Consider the following 20232-nt stretch of genomic DNA (forward strand, 5'->3'; position numbering starts at 1 on the left):
ATGTGGAGTTACACTGGTTGTGTATGCATATATGAACATAGGAAAGTTCATTCTACTCTTTCCTATTCCCATCCCCTTGCCCTTCCCTTCATTCTCCTTTGTCTAACCCAGTGAACTTCTATTGTTCCTCCTCCCCCATTATGTGTTAGCATCCACATATCAGATAAAACATTTGGCTTTTGATTTTTGGTATTGACTTATTTAACTTAGCATGAGTCTCCAGTTCCATCCATTTACCTGCAAATGCCATAATTTCATTCTTCTTTATGGGTAATATTCTTTAATGTGTGTGTATATATATATACACACACATTAAAGAATATTAGACACAATATCTTTATTTTAATAGTTGTAGTTGGACACAATATCTTTATTTTAATTTTTCTGTGGTGCTGAAGATTGAACCCAGGGCCTCCTCGCACATGCTAGGCAAGTGCTCTAGCTGCTGAGCCACAATCCCAGCCTGGGTGAGTAATATTCTATTGTGTATATAAAACACATTTTCCTTATCCATTCATCTGTTGAAGGGCACCTAGGTTGGTTCCATAGCTTAGCTACTCTGAATTGAGATGCTGTTAACATTGATGTGCCTCCATCACTCTAGTATGCTGATTTGAAGTCTTATGGATATAAACCAAGGAGTGCAATAACTGGGTCATATGGTGTTTCCATTCCAAATTTTCTGAGGAATCTCCATTCTGCTTTCCAGAGTGATTGCCCCAATTTGCATTCCCACCATCAATGTGTGAGTGTACCTCCCCCCCATCCTTGCCAACACTTACTTATATTCTTGATAATTGGCATTCTGATTGGAGTGAGATAAAATCTTAGTGTAGTTTTAACTTGCATTTACTTGTGAAAGATGTTGAACATTTTTTCATATATTTGTTGACTGATCGTATTTCTTCTTCTGTGAAGTGCCTGTTCAGTTCCTTTGCCCATTTATTGATTGGATTAAAATATTCCTTATTCTTTCATGTAGATTTCAATTACTGTCTAAAATCTTTCCATTTTGGCTTAAAGGACTCTCTGTAGCATTTCTTGTAGGGAAGATTTCTGGGGCTGGTGATGTGGCTCAAGCGGTAGCGCGCTCGCTTGGCATGCGTGTGGCCCGGGTTCGATCCTCAGCACCACATACCAACAAAGATGTTGTGTCTGCTGATAACTAAAAAATAAATATTAAAATTCTCTCTCTCTCTCTGTTTAAGATAAAAACTTCTCTCTCTCTCACTAAAAAAAAATGTTTTTTTAAAAAAAGATTTCTGTAGTATTTCTTGTAGGGAAGATTTCTGTAGTATTTCTTGTAGGGAAGATTTCTGCAGTATTTCTTGTAGGGAAGATTTCCTTGTGACAAATTCTTTCTGTTTATACAAATACTTTGGGAATAATTTTCTTCATTTTTGAAGTATAATACTGCTGAAGCTAGAATTCTTTTTTTGGTACCTGGGATTGCATTCAAGGGTACTCGACCACTGAGCCACATCCCTACCTCTATTTTGTACTTTATTTGGAGACAGGGTCTCACTGAGTTGCTTAGTGCCTCCCTGTTGCTGAGGCTGGCGTTGAACTCCTGATTCTCCTTTCTCAGTCTCCTTGAGCTGCTGAGATTACAGGTGTGCACCACTGTGCCTGGCTAGAATTCTTGTTTGATGGTCTATCCCTCCCCAGCATTTTTATTGAGTCATTCCATTGTCTTCCGGCTTTAACAGCTTCTGCTTCAAATCTTATTGGGGATTATATGGTGAGTAGATTCTCTTATACCACTGACAAGATTCTCTTTGCTTATAACTTTTTTCTTTTTTGTAGTGCTGGGGATTGAACCTAGGGCCTTGTGCATGCGAGGCAAGCATTCTACCAACTGAGCTATAACCCTAGCCCCTTAACTTTCAACTTTTAACAGGTTGATTATAATGTGTCTAGGCCGGATATCTTTGTGTTTATCCTACTTGGCATTTATTTGGCTTCTTGGATGTGAAGATTAATGGTTTTCATCAAATTTAGGGAGATTTGGCCCCATGTGGTGGTGCATACTTGGGATGCTAAGGCAAGAGGATCTAAAGTTTGAGGCTAGCCCAAAAAATGTAGTGAGGTCCATTCTTTAAAAAAAAAGGAAGTTTTGGGGCCATTATTCCAAGTATTATGTGTGCCCCTTCTCTTTTTCTTCTCCTTCTGAGCTTCTCATTGTGCTTGTTCCTCAGTTAGAAAATCTCAACCAACCCAGATTAAAATTTGCTAATTCTTGCATAATTGCTAACAACTGTATAACTGTTCCAGGGTTTTTAAAAGTAATTTCTCATTATTATTATTGGTGAAACATCTTTCTCATGCTTTCTTTAGACATGGTTTCTATTAGCTTTGTAAACATACTTAAAATATCTGATTTAAAGTCACTTTTTTTCTCTCTCTTGTGGTAGTAGGGATTGAACCCAGGGCCTCACATATGCTAGGCAAGAATTCTACCCCTCAGCCACATCTCCTTTGAGATTTAGACTTAATCTAATAAATCCAACATGTAGGCTTCCTCAGGGATAGTTTTATCATTGACTTTTTTCTTGGTACCATACTTTTACTTAATTTGAAAATTTGACATTTTAAAAAATATAATGTGATAAATCTGGAAATCGCCCCAGGGTTTGCTGGGGTCTTGCTAGTTACAGTAGCTGGTTTAGTGACTTTTTTGAACTCATGTTTTAGAAGTTTCTATTCTTTATTATGTGTGACTACGGAATACTTTGCATAGTTAGTTTAGAGGTCAGTTAATGACTGGACAGAGGTTTTCCTAAATATTTTCAAATCAGTAGGTCTCCTAGTTTTTGTTTAGGGGCTTACTATGTGTGTTGGGGGCATATCTTCAAAAGTCAGTCAAGCAGTTTGCAATGAGCCTTCACTTCTTGCTTTAAGAGCCACAAGAATCTAGGGACATCTCAGGTCTTTTTTCAGACAGTCCTAGGCATGTGCATACCTTACATGGGCATCTAAAAAGTATCTGCCTTTTAGGTTTCTGGGAATATGTCATTTTTTTCAAAACTTGTATGAAATCTTATTTTACAGCTAAATACTGGAGCAAAGTGTGTCTAAAGTAAGTGGAGGGGTTTTTAACCTTAATTTGAATGTTATAGGGAGCTACAGTGGAATTTTAAGAAAAGGCAGATTACTATAATGTTTAGCAGAAAAAATTTTGTCAAAGAGGTGGAAAATGATCGAATGGGGACAGAACAGAGGTGGGGGGAACAGGGAGATTAATTCAGTAGTAATCTAAGAAAAAGAGGAAGAAATTCTGAGTTAAGACTAAAGTGGTAGCTGGGTGCTTTGACCCACACTGTAATCCCAGTGACTGGAGAGGCTGATGGATGTTCAAGGCCAGCTTTAGCAATTTAGAAAGACCCTGCCTCAAAATAAAAAATAAAGAGGTCTGGAGATGTATCTTAGTAATAAAGAGCCATGGGTTCAATTCCTGTTAACCATTCCCCTCCAAATATACAAAAGTAACCAGTAGGCACAGGTTTGGGGGGAAATCATAAAGAAATGGATCCAAATAAAATTATTATTAATGAGTAGAGTGTCTCAGAGGAGAAATTCTGTGTAATTGTGTGATTTAAAACACAGCTTTTGAGGGGCACAGTGTAGCACACTTGCAATCCCAGAGGCTCAGGAGGCTGAGACAGGAGTTCAAAGGCAGCCTCAGCAAGAGCGAGGCGCTAAGCAACTAAGTGAGACCCTGTCTCTATATAAAAGTACAAAATGGACGGGGGGGGGGGGGGGGGGGGGATGGGACTGGCTCAGTGGTGGAGCGCCCCTGAGTTCAATCCCTAGTACCAAAACCAACCAAACAACAATAAAAAACAAAAACAACAAAAACCCGAATAGCTTTTTATATAGACGCTGTCATTTCTCCTAGCCTTCTATCCATTTGATTAATCACCATTCTTGATTTACGAATGCCTTAAACATGCTTGTTATCTGGAACATATTTGTGAAAAACAGTGGTAACTGCTAAACATGGCGTCCTAAACAGAGACTATATCCAGACCTGGAGTGTCGGGAGAATACGGCAGGAGGATACCAAGTTCGAGGCCAGCTTGAGCAATTTAGTAAGACCAGCTGGGGTGAGGGTGGGGGAGTGGGTAAACTGTACTACGAGAAAGAGGATGACCCCATCACCCCTTTCCCCTTTCCCCTTCCCTGGTTACCAAGTGTAGTCCAAGGGAGCTCTCCTTTTTTGAAAGCGGTGAACCGAGACGGAAGGCGTTCTGGACTCCAAATACTAACAGCTCCATTTCCAAGCCAGGCTGTATGCGCCAGTTCCCAGATTCCGGCCACAGCACCGGAATGCGGAGGTGGACGAGAGAGAGAGAGAGAGAAAAAGGATATCCATGGTGCCGGAGCAGCCAAATTCCGCCTCGCACAACCCTCCGCTCCGCCCCGCCCCCCACAAAGAGACGGAGCCCAAGCCGCCTGCCCGGCGCGCTCCTCCCGGGACACCCGACCGACTCCCGCGCCATCTCCAATTGGCCGTCGGGGGAACGGAAGCCGAAGTAGAGTAGTGAACCCGGAAGTGGTTCACGGCAGGGGCCCGGGCGACTCTTTTGAATGGAATCGGGCTGATTCATCGCCGGTTCGCGGAGCCAGAGCCGGGCCGAGTCTGAACTGTTGCTGCTGCCGCGTCACCGCAAAGGCTAGACAAGGGTCCAGACCGCGACCTCCCACACCGTCCGCCTTCAGGTGAGGCTGAGAAGTCAGGCCCGGCACGTCCGGGGAGGCAGCCGCTCTAGGCCGCCGTCAGCCCCGTGCTTTCCTGAGTCACGCCGCCCAGCCAAGTTGCCACCAGAGGCCAGGGCCCTGAGGGAGGATCTCAGGCTCCCTCGTACTCTTCGCCAGCCTCTCGGAGTCTCTGGCAGGGTCTGGTCTGCAATTAGTCTCCTTCCTTTAACCGTTTCTGCTTTGTCGAATTCAGCATAGCTTTCAACCTCTTCTTCCTATACAGATAAAACCCTGTTTATGACCTCTTTGTGCTGTGTCGATAGTTGCTCCTGCTTTGAAAAACTTAAAAGCAGTCGGGGTAGCAAGGGAGAGAGGATAAAACTTTGCTTTATCACTTGTCCCTTCTGTAAACTTTGACCCTTTCCCTTTGCATGTTAGGTTTTAAATTCTCTACAAACCCCAGAAACCCTCGGAGACGTAATGTCTTCAAAATAAAGTTATTCTTATTGTGCCTGTAACCTATGTTTTAATGTCACCCTTATTGCATAGTGGTTGGTGAATTGATTACATTTACTGCTTTCGGTAATCAGTTGTATGTTACTTCTTGGAACTTAATTTTCTTGGAAACTCAGCTCAGTGTCTGTCAAAAGAATATGTAGAATTTTCGAAAGTCTACATACAAATCCAATGACTGATTGAAAAATTCTAGAAATCAAAATAATCAAATATTAATGCTTGAAAAATTAGCTCAGAAAATTATGGTTTTAATGTGAAAATGATTTTTGCTTTTACTGTTTACAAAAGTATGTTCTTAATGATGCTGACTTAATGCGAATAAAGCCAACATTGATAATGTTGAAATAAAAAACTGATCACAGTTTCAGGGGAGATAATTAACATTGTGGTGGCCCTTCACGTAAGGCAACCAAGTAGTTCATTAAAAGTTTACATGTTTTAAACAAATCCCATGGGTTATTGTGCATGTATAGAGATTAAGATATATAGTGACCTAGAATTAACTACAATTGTGTTTAGTGAAGTGATATTCATTGGAAAGCCTAACTATTGTCTTGAATTTATCCCAGAACAAAATTAAATCTTGCCAAGAGAAGAAAGTTTTCAGTCTTCAGTCTTCTTTTCCCTCCAAGGTGTTGTAAATACTACATTGCCATTCTAATTGAAAAACTGGAATTTTTTTTTTATGAACCTCTGACATGGGTTCATCCCATTTTTTATTGCTTAATATCTGTGTTCGGAACCACTTGTCTGAAAATCAGTAACAAGAAGCAATTGTGCTTTTTTGGTTTTTAAATTTATAAGAATGTTCTTTTCATAAGTCCTTGTTCACCTGTGAAAGCCTTACCTGAGTACTCAATGTGAATTCTTTTTTTTTTTAAAAAATATTTATTTATTTTTTTTTAGTTCTCGGTGGACACAACATCTTTGTTGGTGTGTGGTGCTGATGATCGAACCCGGGCCGCACGCACGCCAGGCGAGTGCGCTATCACTTGAGCCACATCCCCAGGCCTCAATGTGAATTCTTGCTCATGAACTTCTCATATACCTTTGTTGCACTCATTTGACATTTTTAATTTTTTTTTTTTTTGCAACCATGAATTGAACCCAGGGGCACTTAACTTCTGAGTCACATCCCTAGCCCTTTTTTGTATTTTATTTAGAGATAGCATCTTACTGAATTTCTTAGGGCCTCCCTAAGTTGCTGAGGATGGCTTCTCCTGCCTCTGCCTCCCAAGCCACTGGTATTTCAGGCCTGTGCCACCTGATTGGGCTCATTTGACATTTTATATTCTGCTTTGTGTTATATTGGTGTCCTCATTTGTAAAACAAGTGAATTGGATTGAAAAATCTCTTCCAGTTTTAAGATAATAAAAATAACAGCAACATTTATTGGGTGTGTAGAAATGTTCCAGGCAGTATATTAGATGACTTTGGATTTAGTCTGACAATGAACTTGCAAGGTGTTTTATAGGTGAGATCTAGAATCTAGAGAAAGGAAACTTGATCCCACAAATATAGTGAGTAGGTGGTGAAGCCTGCATTCCACTATAGGTTGAGTGGTTCCAGAGCCTTTATTACTCTACACTGCTCTCTTTACTTTAAATATTTTTATAATGTAAGCGATATAATGTAAGAATTATGATAAATTCTTTCAACACAAGCCACTAAATTTCTTGGGTGCACAAGCTAGTACTCAATAAATGTTTTACTTGAATGCTGTAATTAGACACTTATATATTTTAATTCTATCCTGATTCTTCTAAACTGGAGAATAATCTTGTTTTCCAAATCCTATTTATATAATTAAGTTTAATGTTAACTCTTTCTAATTTTTCTATTCAAAAATGTCGAGAGTGAGAAAAAGTTCGTAATTACTTTTTACAAATCAGAACAGAGGAATTAGAAATACAGTGAGATCATAAATATGGGATAGTTTGAAAAGGATTTAGCATTAGTCAGGAGAAGTAATAGTATTTAACTGCAGAATGGATTGGGGAGTGAAAAATGAACAATGAATTAGGAAACAGTGATAAGCCTGAATAGGTAAGGATATCATGATTTTGTATTATACACTTTTGAGATACTAATATCCCTGGTAAAAAAATTGAAGTTAAAAAATCCAAATTAATGTAATTTTGAAGCATCTACTTTTTAGAGTTATCCATGATTCCATTAATTATCTATAAATATTTAAATAATTTATTTTAAATCTAGTGTGAAATGATCAATTTTAAGTTCTATTAGATATTAACTTGAGAGATTAAGAAAAAGTGAGGAGTCATCAACATTTGAAAGTAGTAGTACTTATTTTTGCCAATTAGGAGTCTAAACATAACTTTATATATGATGTTATATTAGGTATAAATACTTTTTACTATAGTCTTAATATTTTAAATAAAGTTCATCCTATTATGAGTGATCTTTTGAGTCTTTTTCTTTCTTTCTTTTTTGGTGGTGCTGGGGATCAAACCCTAAGCCTCTTGTACCCCAGGCACTCTATTACTGAGCTGTGTCCCCAGCCTAAGACCTCAGCTTTTGATAGGTGTAAAAATCTATACTTTTATATTGTTTTTATGTATAAAAATTAAAAATGTTCTGTTTTAGGTTGTAGTGTAACACCTTGTGAATGTCTTTGCTAAATTCTGCAAAATTTGTTTTTTTGCAGATGTAAGTTGTTGTTACCAATATGATTAATTTAGTACTATGAAATATGCCTGGTGTTTTGAAACCCATTAATGGTAAACTTTGTGAGAAAGGTGGGTCTGCACTGGTACCTAAGCTTATTGCATACTGGTGGTGCTAATGATAGCAAGCTAATATTCACTGTGTAATTTTTTTTTGTCAGAGATTTTGTTAAAAACTTTTCTAAGTCCATTGTCTTCTTTAATCTTCTAAACAACTCTACCAGATACTGTATTTATTTCCCTTTTGTAGATGAGAGAACTGAGGCTGAGAAAGATGAACAGAACTGATAAGTATTATAGCCAGTATTTGAATCCTGGCATTCTTAATTGCAGAGTCATAGCTCCAGGGAAAATAGTCATTACCATTTCCCATTTGGATCCATTTGAGCTTTTTTAGTTTTTGCATTTTTAGGTCATTTTACAAAAATGCAGAAAGGAAAATAAGGGGATAGTGAAAAACAATTATATTAGAAATGTTAATAAAATTACACATAGCAAATACAAATGTTTATTCTGTTTTTTTGTTTTTTTTTGTTTGTTTGGTTTTTTTTTTTGGTACCTAGGATTGAACTCGGGGGTACTCGACCACTGAGCCACATCCCCAGCCCTTTTTTGTACTTTACTTAGAAACAGGGACTCATTGAGTTGCTTAGTGCCTTGCCATTGCTGAGGTTGGCTTTGAACTCAGGATCCTCCTGTCTCAGCCTCCAGAGCCACTGGGATTTCAGGTGTGTGCTACCACGCCTGGCTATTTTCCTGATTTTGAAGGTATATGTACATCCGAAGGCAACATTCTTTGAATGTAATTAACTGCTCATCAGTCTTTATGTATAAAACCTGGAACATAGCTGTCTGGTAAAGAGCAGTTCTGTGTTCAAATACATCTGTAGTGTTTACAGTAACTGCTCAGTGCTAGTGTGATTGCCTAGCATGTGATTGCCTTGCATATGTATGCCCTGGTTTAATCCTCAACACTACCAAAAAAACCCCACAAAAATTCATATACATCTCTGGTAGTCCTTAGCTTATTAATTCTGGTTTTTCTTCTTACACTTGCTTTACTTTGTGTGTGTGCTAGGGTGTGGGGTATGAAATATACATCACATAAAATTTACCATGTTAATTATTTTTTGTACAGTTTGGTGGCATTAAGTGTGTTTGCATTGTTGAATTGCCACCATCCATTACCACCATCATCACTACTATCCACCTCTAGAGCTTTTTTATTTTTCCAGTTATAATACATTGACAACTCATAAGGTTGTTCAGTAGAGAATAGCCATCATCTTTGCTCTGTAATTGCAACATTTTTATTTTTAGATTTATAAACACCAGTTAGAATTAGTCCAGTGACTTTTTTTTCTACATTATTTCCTTCTTGTTTATTCACCTTTGTGTACACTTTAGCGTTTGTCCATGCATAAACTGGCAGCACGATAAAAGATCACAGAATATATTACCTATCTTTTTAGCAAAACAGGGGCTTACTGCAAAATAGTATGTTGTGAACTCCTTGTTGGATAACTGACTATATAAGACTGTTATTTTTTTCTTTTATGGTCTTAGAAATCTATTTTTGAGGGGGAAATTCACATAAGATTAACTATTTTAAAGTGAGTAGTGTCATTTAGTTCATTCACCATGTTGTACAATTACAACCTCAATTTAGTTTCAGAACACTTCTATCATTCCTGATAAAATTCTGTATCCATTAAGTAGTTTTTCCATTTTCCTTTTTTCTCTTAAAACCACCATTCTGCGTTTTATCTCTGTGGATTTATTGAATATTTTATGTAAGTGGGATCACATGATAAGTGACCTTTTATGCCTGTCTTTTTGCACACAGCAGAATGTTGAACTTCCACCAAGTTGTAACATGTATTGATTGGTACTTCATTCCTTTCTATAGTGGAATAATATTCCATATATTCTATTGTATGTATGTAGTAGAATTTGCTTTCCATTGGTCCTTTGGTGCACATTTGGATTATAAGCATTTTTTTTCCCTTCTGTGGTGGGAACCTAACCAAAGATCTTGAACATGCCAGTAAGTACTATACTTCTGACTTTACATCCCCAGCCCTGTTTCCACCTTTTGGCTATTTAGAATAGTATTGCTATAAACATGCATGTACCTGTACTTGTTTTAAGGACCTATTTTCAGTTCTTTGGGGTATATATTCCTAGGAGTGGAATTGGTCTGTCATATGATATCTCTGTGTTTTAACTTTTGAAAGAACTCTCAAATTGTTCCAGCACTTTTTTGGTTCTTAAGTTTGAGAAAATTTATCTAGGATATTGCCTTCTTAAGATGCATGCCGTTTGAGCTTTACATCCTTGATTCTCGATTGAGAGTGATTTGGTAATATTTGGATACTTTTTTTTTTTTTTTTTAATGGTATTTGGGATTGAACCCATGGCACTTTACTGCGGAACTATATCCCTGGACCTTTCTATTTTTAATTTTGAGACAGATTTTTGCTAACTTGTCCAGGCTGGCCTTAAATTTACAGTCCTCCTGCCTCAGCCTCCGTGTCTCTGGGATTATAGGCTGTGCCTTCATGTTTGGTTTTTTGGAGATATTTTTGATTATCATGACTGTGTGGTCACTACTGTCATATAGTGTGTAGAGAGCCAATAATGCTACCAACCATCCCGTAATTGTGCAAGACAATTCTCAACAGCAAAGAAGTACTGGAATGTCAGTACTTCTGGTTTTTCTTCTTACACTTGCTTTACTTTGTGTGTGTGTGCTAGGGTGTGGGGTATGAAATATACATCACATAAAATTTATCATGTTAATTATTTTTTGTACAATTTGGTGGCATTAAGTGTGTTTGCATTGTTGAATTGGCACCATCCATAACCGCCATCATCACTACTATCCATTTTATTTTATTTTTTTAAATATTTACTTTGTAGGTGTAGATGGACACAACACAATGCCTTTATTTTTATGTGGTGCTGAGGATCGAACCTGGGTCCTGCCCGTGCTAGGTGAGCGCTCTACCGCTGCGCCACAATCCCAGCCCCACCATCCATTTTATTGTCATTAGTGGAAACTTGAGTGCTTTTAACCTGTTTCTTTGCCTTCAGTTTGTGTTTCTTTAATAATTATGAACCTTTTTCTCTGTTAATCTCTTCCCATTGCCATTATGGGTGGAAAATGAAAAATTTTAAATTCTCAGCTGTGTTCAGTGAAACCTAAAAGATTACAAAATGGTGTCTTTAGTCTTACATCTTTTTAAAAAAGATGAATCAATGGTTTGGGCAAGCAGAACTGAAGGATGATTCAGTGCTATAATTTGTTTCACTGTTGCCTTATTTTATATAGTTCTTACTATTTCATTTTCTCTTTATTTTAAACTTTTTGGGCATGGTCATGAATAATTAAGAAATAGTGAATGAATTCCAGGAATGCTGAATAGCAAATTTTCAAAGTATAAGAAAAATGACATCACTAAGTTCCCATAATACATCATAGATTTGTAGTGTGTAATTAACATGTTAATTGCATGATCGAATTATTTTTGTTCTGTTTAAAAATATAAATTTTGTTCTTTGAAAGACCGCCAGAAAGACTAAAAGCCATAAAATGTCAGTTCCTAAAGTTAATACACAAAAATGAAATATACAAACAATTTGGATGCAGGGTTAATCACTGTGTTCTGTAGCTGCTTGGGATAATGAATCATTCCGTGCTCTCAGGAAGTGATGATTAAACAATTTTAGGGCTGGGGATATAACTTAATGTTGAATGCTTGCTCAGCATACATGAGGCCCTGGATTCTGTGCCTAGCACAAGGGGAATAAATTGTTTTCATTTCATTTTTAGGAATTTTGCTTCTTTAAAAGATTTTGGTATAAAAATATCCTCCTTAATTCTCAAAATAATTGTATCTTCTTTTCTTTTTTTAGGAGAGAAAGAAAATAAATACTTGGGAAAAATTATACCTGCCAGAATTAGCAAGAGTTTGAATTAAGAAGAAATTTGTCAAACCCAAGAAATTATAGCTTACCACCTTAAGAGTTATAGTTACTGAACAGGTGAGGTTTAAGAATGTATTTTACTTTTAAGTATTGCAGGATATGATACATACTATGAAAATGTGTTATTTTTACCTGACATTAAATTATGAATATGTGATAGATAATCAGATTTTAAAAAGTAGGATTATTTGAAATATTGATCAATATGTTTCATTCCCAGATGTTCATATTTTTATTAAATATGGTCATCCTCCCTTAAATGTTTTAATATGCTGATTTTTTTTTTCTTGTTTGTTGAGACATCTAATTTTTCTCAAAACACAAATTTGACCTGCCAGATTTTCTTTCCCTCTGCTCCCCGCATGGCTCATTTCTATTCATAGCATCTGGAGTCTGTGTAAAGTCTTCAGAAACAACATAGGAGGAATAGACAAACTGAGCACATCTGGGAATCAACTTTGGCCTATATTGAATATATTTATTCTAAAGTTCGTTGTATTTTTCTTTCCAGTGGTTCTTTAATTTTATAAACTTGAAATAATCCAAAAGAATTTCCTTCTTCTTTGGTATTATATTCTAGAGAAAATGTTTTTCATATTTTAAAATATGCAGAATTTTTTTTTCTTGTCTACAGGCTTTCAAAAGTGCTACACATTGCTGTGTATGGTGGCACATTCCTGTAATCTCAGCTGCTCTGGAGCCTGAGACAGGAGGATCCCAAGTTCAAGCCCAGCTTGGGCAACTTAGTGAGACCCTGTCTCAAAGTAAAATTTTATAAAAAGGGCTGGAGCTGTTGCTGAGTGTTTGCCTACACCTGTGACGATGCCCTGGGTTCAATCCATAGTACTATACACACACAAACACAAAAGTGCTATAAATTGAATGCTATATTTGAATTGAGGAATTTTAATGTGCATTTAATGGAGATTTTATTGGTAAATGTTATTGGGGGGACAAATTAAAGTTATAAAGAGGAAATTTTGTCTCGACTATGAAGTTTTCTTGACCTTTCATTTTTGAAAATGAATTTATCTGTTCTGAATCTCACAAACATGCTCAATGGAACAAGCCAGACACAAAAGTATACATGATTCCGGTTATGTGAAATTAAAAACAAGAGAACTAGGGACGGGGGTTTTGGCTCATTGGTAGAGCACTTGCCTCGCATGTGTGAGGCCCTGGGTTCTATCCTCAGCATCACATATAAATAAACAAATAAAAATATGTGTCCATCTACAACTTTAAAAAATATTGAAAAAACAAAACTTAAACAAACAAAAAAATGAGAACTAATCTGTGTTGAACTAATCTGCTGAAGTTGGAATCCTACCTTTGCAGAGTGATAGAGACTGGAAGGGGGCTTGAGAAAGATTTCTGAAGTTTGGTAATGTTCTGTTTCTTTATCTAGATAATAGTTACGTGAGTGTATATGTTTTGTGAGTCCAGGGTTGTACCATTTGTGAACCTTTCTATGTGTGGAATTTATGAACAAAGTTTGCAATATTATCATTGTTAAATTAACAAAATTAAAATATTATTATTCAACCGACATGATTAGGTGGAAATATAAAGATCATAAGTACATTATTGAGTTTTAGTTTATATGGTAGTTCCAACTAATAGAACATGGAAAAATGGCTAATCCCTTAGCGCTTAATTTGAAGTATAATAATTTATGGTAAAACCATTTTATAAAGCAAACACTTGGGAAGAAAAGGAATTTTAAGGCATTATAGCAATTTTCAAGCAGAAAATTCTTTATTTTCTTTTTCTAAGAACTTATTGTACTGCTACTAATTTTTGTCTTTAAAAAAAAATTTTTTTTTGGCAGGCCTGAAAATTAAATCTAGGTCTCCTTTTTTTTGTATACCAGGGGTTGAGCCTGGGCTGTTTAACCTTTTTTTTAATTTAGAGAAAGGGTCTTGCTAAGTTGCTTGGGACTTTGCTAAGTTGCTGAGGCTGGCTTTGAACTCACAATCCTCCTGTCTCAGCCTACTAGCTGCTCAGATTAGAGGTGTGCACCACTGTGCCCAGCTCCAAGGCCTTTTAAAAAATAATTTGAAAAAAGAAGATGTATAAAATGTTACTTAGGTCAAGTTTATGCAGATATACCATAGCTATTAAATAACTATGAAAAATCAGTAGTAAATCTTTTTTTTAATATCTATTTTTTAGTTTTAGGTGGACACAATATCTTTATTTTATTTTATTTTTTATGTGGTGCTGAGGATCAAACCCAGTGCCTCATGCATGCCAGGTGAGCGCATTACCACTTGAGCTACATCCCGAGCCCCAGCAGTAAATCTTGATTCAGCAGTGTAGCTATCAGTAAAATTATTTTCTTCCAAAGGTGTTTTTCTTAGAGTTTTCAAAAAGACTCTACAACCAAAAAAATAATTAAATAAAAAAATAATAATAATTATGACTTCTATTTGTATATTCGATATTGGATAACACTTGCAGTTTCTTTATTTCTTCTGTTTATTTCTCAAGTAGAGACTTGAGAAAGTTTATCTTCTGTATTCTAAACATTGGAAATAAGTCAGATTGATATTTCAAAATTAATCTTCTTTGTATCAATTAACTTTGAATTCAGCAGCTGGATTTCCTTAGTGAAAAAGATGTACATCACTACAACATTTGAAATAACAGAAAATATCTATTTAGGTTCTAGAACACTATCTTAATGCACCTAATGTTTACTCTTTAGTATTTCTTTTAGTATAATGAGTTCATTTTAAAAAGCCTTTGATGCTAATTCAGAGATCCATAATCTGCTCACAATGTCTTTCACATGTAGTTTTGATGATAACTGACAAGCTGTAAGTTAATTAGCACAGAACTTACTAATGAGGATGTTAAAATTTAATTTAAAAGTGAGGATTTTTATTTGTACACTCTGGACAAATTGAAGGAAATTCAATCATACATATGATAAGCATTTCAGGCACTTTTTCCTCTTTCAGGTACTTTATTAGATAACAATAAGAAAATATAATTAACTTAATGATAGCAAAGTTTTGAAAGTATGCTAAGATTGCTTGTCTTTAAAACTGGGGATAACCCAAAACCAAAGCAGTGAAATAAGGTCTGTTAATTAGCATGGAAGACAGCTTCTTGAATTAATATGTGGTGTTAATTAACAGGAAGTCTGATGTTGTGTTGTAATTACCACCAATATTTTTGACATACTGAGTGACTGAAGGTGAATTATATAGATAGCAATTGAGCAAACACTTTTGTGCTTAGAAACGTTTTCCTTTGTTTCTATTTTATAGAAATATGGACAGACTTCTTAGACTTGGAGGAGGTATGCCTGGACTGGGCCAGGTTAGTATACAGAATGAGTATTTCTTTGTGTGTAAACTATAAGCTTTTCTGTAGTTATTCAAAGGGAAAGAAACTACTTCAAAGAAAATCACTCAAGAGGTAACTTAATGGTAAGATCACCTTATTAGTGGCTGCTGTATTGCAACACTATAACAAGTGGGAAACTTTTTTACTCATTTAGTGTAATTTTCTCCTGGGAATAAGAATTTTCTCTGTTTTGTTTAAAATTTTGGGATATGTGAGATTATAAATTTGCCTTTTAGTAAAAAAGAACTCAAAACATCTTATTTCCAAATTTACATTGTAAACTTTAGATGTGACACATGAAAAAGTGAACATGGTATACTACCAGTATTAGACAATTGACCCATAGACTGTTTGTATGTAGAGTCTTAACACTGAAAAATTTCTGCTGTTCATTATTATACCTAGATGAATTGATGAGTAATATCTCTTTTTTCCTTTAAATTTCATATATATATATATATATGATTTCTTTTACATTTTCATTAAATAAGTTTTTGTATGATCATCTATTTTGTTCCATACTATTAGGAAAATGGCCTGTAGATAGATTTCTATCTCAGGATATTCCGTCCTTAGTTAAAGAAGACTTTCCTAGTTTAAGTTCTGATTATCTTTCTGCTCTTCCATTTCCCTAATGTTAATTGACAGAAAAAATGATATGTATTGTTCCTTTTCTGAGACTTTTAAGTAATTATTATTTTATGACCAAATGTTAGAAATGTTTATAACATAACTTTATAGTCCTTTTAGTTACCAACTTTCTCTCCTTTCTGTATCACTAACTGATGACTTTGTCTTCCTTCATTCCAAGTGAGGTATATTTACTGTAAGAAACAATTTTATTTGAGACTTAATGAAATTTTCTGTTTTTGAATCACTTGTACAGAATCTTTGATTAGGTCTGTTCATCTTTCACCTTTAGAAAGACGAAATTTTTTTGTGAGTCTATATTCTGTGCTTGAATAGACTTTAGTTATATTGTTTACTTTTGTTAGTTTTAAATATCCCCCCCCTCTTTTTTTTTTGCTGTCAGCCAATTTCTTCATGAGTCTTCATTTTTGTAATCCATTCTTTGGCACATAAAAATGTCAGTCATGAGCTGGAGTGGCATGTAGATACTGCAAATTTACCTTCAAATTATAGATTAAGATAATGCTTTTAGTAAAATTTTTAACAGAAGATGCAGCATATTTAAATAACCAAATAACTTTCCTTAAGTATTAAATGCAGTAAATTATAAATCTATGCTGGAAAATCCTGGACATGAAGTAATGGCTACAGATTAAGTGATATTGTATCTGGATGACCATTGCAAATCTTTGTTATTAAATGGAAAATGAAATGGTTGTTCCATAATTTTTTATCAGTTCCTGATTATTATAATTAGCCCTTATAATCCTTAGTTTGTATTCTTATTGAAACTTACAAATATGTTGCTTAAGAACCTGTCATTTCATGTATGTATTTCATCTCCCCAATTAGATGACAAGCTCTCAAAAGAATAATTTGTGGAGTTCTTATATTTGTGGTATCTCCTTTATCAAAAATAGATAATCAATTTTTTCCCTAAAATTTGATTTTACTCTTGTAGGACTAACTTGACAAATACTTAGTTTTACTTCTGTAACATGAAATATTAAGTGTATTGTTAATAAGTCAAAGATCTCTATTTTATTTTGGTGATGGTGATTGATCACAGGCTTCATAATGCTCTATCACAGACCCCCTGGCTCTTAAGAACTCAAAGATCTTTGAATTACTAATAGCTTTTTTTTTTTTTTCCATTAGGTAAAGTGTAACAAACAATTGTAGGAGAAAAGGAGACACAAGTTGCTCTAACTCTAAATCAGTGGGCAATGTTATTGTCTTGCCATTTAAAGGAAAAGTAAAACTGTCATACGTAGGGACAAGTTGCCTGTCAGAGTCTCCCACACCTGTAATCCTAGCAAATTGGGAGGCTGAGGCAGGAGGATTGCAAGTTAAGACCATCCTCAGCAACTTGGAGAGGCCTTAAGCAACTTAATGAGACCCTGTCTCAAAATAAAAAATAAAAGGGGTCAGGGATGTAGTTCAGTGTTTAAGTGCCCCTGGGTTCAATCTCCAGTACCAAAAGATAATAGCAACAACAGCAAAAACATCAGAAACAAGTGAAGAGCTGGGGGTGTATGTAGCTCAGTGGTATGGCACTTGCTTAGCATGCACAACACCCTAGGTTTAATCTCCAGTACCAGGAAAATAAAAATGGGATCAAGTTAGTTGCTAAATTTGCAGGTATTTCCCCTTCCCATTGTTGTCCTCTTTTTTTTATATTTGGAGACAGTGTCTTACACTGTGTTGCCCATGCCTCCTTAGTAGTTTTGATACTCCCCAACTCTTCTCTGATCACAGGCTTCATAATGCTCTATCACATTATGATAGATATGTAGATAGATAATCAGCTTACAGAACTCAAAGAAGGTGCTGTGCTTACGATTACAGTTTCAGTCAAATAAAAAAGATCCAGAACACAGAAGATGTGGGGGGAAATGCAGAGCTTCTCTGCCTTTTCCTTTTATAAGGGTCTGTTGCGCTCTCTGAACATCGATGTGTTCACCAGTCAGTTATACAACCATCATGCCTGATCTATTGGTGGCCCCTTTAAAACATGGGAGAAGATAGGAGAATAGGTAAGGGCCTCATATAATTTCTTTGAGAGTTCCTTGTGGTTATTTAACTATAAGAGAGTTGAATCGCCTTTTGTACCATTTCAAGAATTATTTCCTTGATGAAAGTACAAGATGCATGTACATGTGAGTAAATGGAATCATCTGTATGAATAACCTAAGTTTGAGGAGTGAAATGTCCAAGGCTGTTTTTTTTTTAAATAATAGTTGCTACAGTCACTACTTGATAAGCTTAAAAACATTTGTTTCATGTCCTTGGGAATTCTGCAGTATAGTTCTCCAGGTAATCAGGAGATAACATTAGGCTTGGCAAATTAAAGATTTCATCCTCACAAAATTGCCCTTACCTCAGATACCAGCAGCATTTGAGAGGTCTTCATGCCATCCACAGTTTTGACTAACAGGCTATAAATTTGTACGTAAACCCTCCCCCACTCTTTTGATGAGCTTACAGAACTAAAAGAACTAAAAGAAAGTGCTGTGCTTATGATTACAGTTTCAGCCAAATACAAAAGATCCAAAACACAGAAGGTCTTGGGGGAAATGCAGAGCTTCTCTGCCTTTTCTTTCTGTTATCAGAGTCTGTTGCCCTCTCTGAACATGGATGTGTTCACTAGTTAGGAAGCACCACCTGCTTTTGTGGAGCCTTAGTATCCAAAGTTTTTTTGGTTTTGTACCAAGGATTGAACTGGGGGGGAGGGGGATGAGTGGCATCTGACCACTGAAGGGCATTCTCTGACCTATTTTGTATTTTATTTAGAGACTGTGTCTCACTGAGTTGCTTAGCCCCTAGTTTTGATAAGGTTGGCTTTGAACTTGCAAACCTCCTGCCTCAGCCTCCCAAGCCACTGGGATTACAGGTGTGCACCATCATGCCCAGCTTAGTATTCAAAGTTTTTATTGGGACCTAATTACATGGGCATGGCTGATTAAATCATTGACTGATGGAGGTCAGTATCCAGATTTTTTTTCTCTCCTAAGAAATTAGGCCTGTTTCAGGCCTTTAAATCACTAACCACCTCCATCCTGAGCCACCTAAGGGCCCAGAGTGAATCATTCATTAGCATAACAAACATACCATTATTAAGGAAATTCCAAAGGTTTTTGAGGTCTTGGGCCCAGAACCCAGAGTAAGGATTGGATAATTTATACCACAAAAACTCTTGCGTTTAGTCTTGACTCCATTATTTGTGTGGAAGTCATTTAGTATCTTTTTGAAATTTTCTTATGCAAGCGCTCTGCCACTAAGCCACAACCTCAACCCTCTTTCTTTCTTTCTTTTTTTCAAAGTACCAGAGATTGAACCCAGAGGCACTTTACCACTGAGATACATCCTCAGCCCTTTTTAATTTTTATTTAGAGACAGGGTCTCACTAAGTTGCTTAGGGCCTCGCTAATTTCCTGAGGCTGGCTTTGAACTTGGAACTTGGATTCCTCCTGCCTCAGCCTCCCAAGTTACCGAGATTATAGGCTTGTATCACCATGTGAAGTTTGTTTGAATTTTTCTTATGATTTTTCTTGAATCTTTCTTTGGTGCTTGCTTGCTCATTGATTAATTGATTGACTTTGGGATTGGGGATTGAGCCTCCTGCATGGTGGAAAAACACTACCACCAAGCACAGCTAGGTTTAATACCTTTAAGATAACTCAATGATATGGTAAGAAGACATTTGGGCTCTTCTCTTTGTGCTAATTTGTCATGTTTATTTTAAATGGAGGAATTAATAAAATACAGAAATATCAGTATTATAATCATAGTTGATACTGAAATTTCATTGTAGTTGAGCTTACTTGGTCTTGATTGTTTTATTTGGGCACTATTATTGGGCCAGAAGATAAAATGGAACTTAAATAATCAAAGTCTCTATCCATTCTGGTCTCTTGGTTTTCTTTGAAAAGGAAGTGGTCTGTCTCTTTTCCTTTCATATCCTCTAGTCTTACACAACCTTGCTTATCTCCACTGATCCTTGCCTAAAATAACAAAACTCCAGGGCATCCTGCTTGTCAGAAGAGTGCTGTCATTGATAGAAACACAAATTTATAACCACCTTTGTATCTTTCCACAGGGTCAGAATTTATTGACTAATGATAAATTCACAGGCTACACCACTTTCATCAGTGGCAGTTCACTGAATACTTGTGGGTCACCTGATAGTCATAAGCCTGACAATCACAGGTTCTTTTATTCTAGTCTAAATCTATAATATCTATAACAAGTCCCGCACCATACTTTACACAACAACATATATAGGTTACAGAAAGGCTAAGAAAGTGTTCAGAAGGCTGAACTAAGCCAACAGCAAGAGAGCAGGTATGGA

The 20232-nt window shown here is 36.1% G+C and overlaps 2 protein-coding genes across 17 annotated transcripts in view; one reads left to right on the forward strand and one right to left on the reverse strand.

The window, feature by feature from the left end:
- LOC144365550 (uncharacterized) overlaps nt 1–4610 on the reverse strand; it is a 195485-nt gene extending 190875 nt beyond the window's left edge. For all 13 annotated transcript variants that reach the window (XM_078017483.1, XM_078017484.1, XM_078017482.1 and 10 more), the window contains exon 1: nt 4191–4610. In XM_078017483.1, the coding sequence (XP_077873609.1) occupies nt 4191–4610 (420 nt within the window). The remainder of the gene's footprint in view (nt 1–4190) is intronic.
- The window catches only part of Psmd14 (proteasome 26S subunit, non-ATPase 14), a 107803-nt gene continuing 92151 nt past the window's right edge, over nt 4581–20232 (forward strand). For 2 of the 4 annotated variants that reach the window (XM_021729868.3, XM_005315756.4), the window contains exons 1-3: nt 4585–4722; nt 11823–11951; nt 15173–15224. In XM_021729868.3, the coding sequence (XP_021585543.1) occupies nt 15177–15224 (48 nt within the window). In that variant the 5' untranslated portion in view covers nt 4585–4722; nt 11823–11951; nt 15173–15176. Of the gene's footprint in view, nt 4723–6123; nt 6194–10826; nt 10902–11822; nt 11952–15172; nt 15225–20232 lie in introns of all 4 variants that reach the window. The other 2 variants (XM_078017479.1, XM_078017478.1) reach the window with 2 other exon arrangements.

Source organism: Ictidomys tridecemlineatus, chromosome 7 (assembly GCF_052094955.1).
Source record: "Ictidomys tridecemlineatus isolate mIctTri1 chromosome 7, mIctTri1.hap1, whole genome shotgun sequence".
Classification (NCBI taxonomy): Eukaryota; Metazoa; Chordata; class Mammalia; order Rodentia; family Sciuridae; genus Ictidomys; species Ictidomys tridecemlineatus.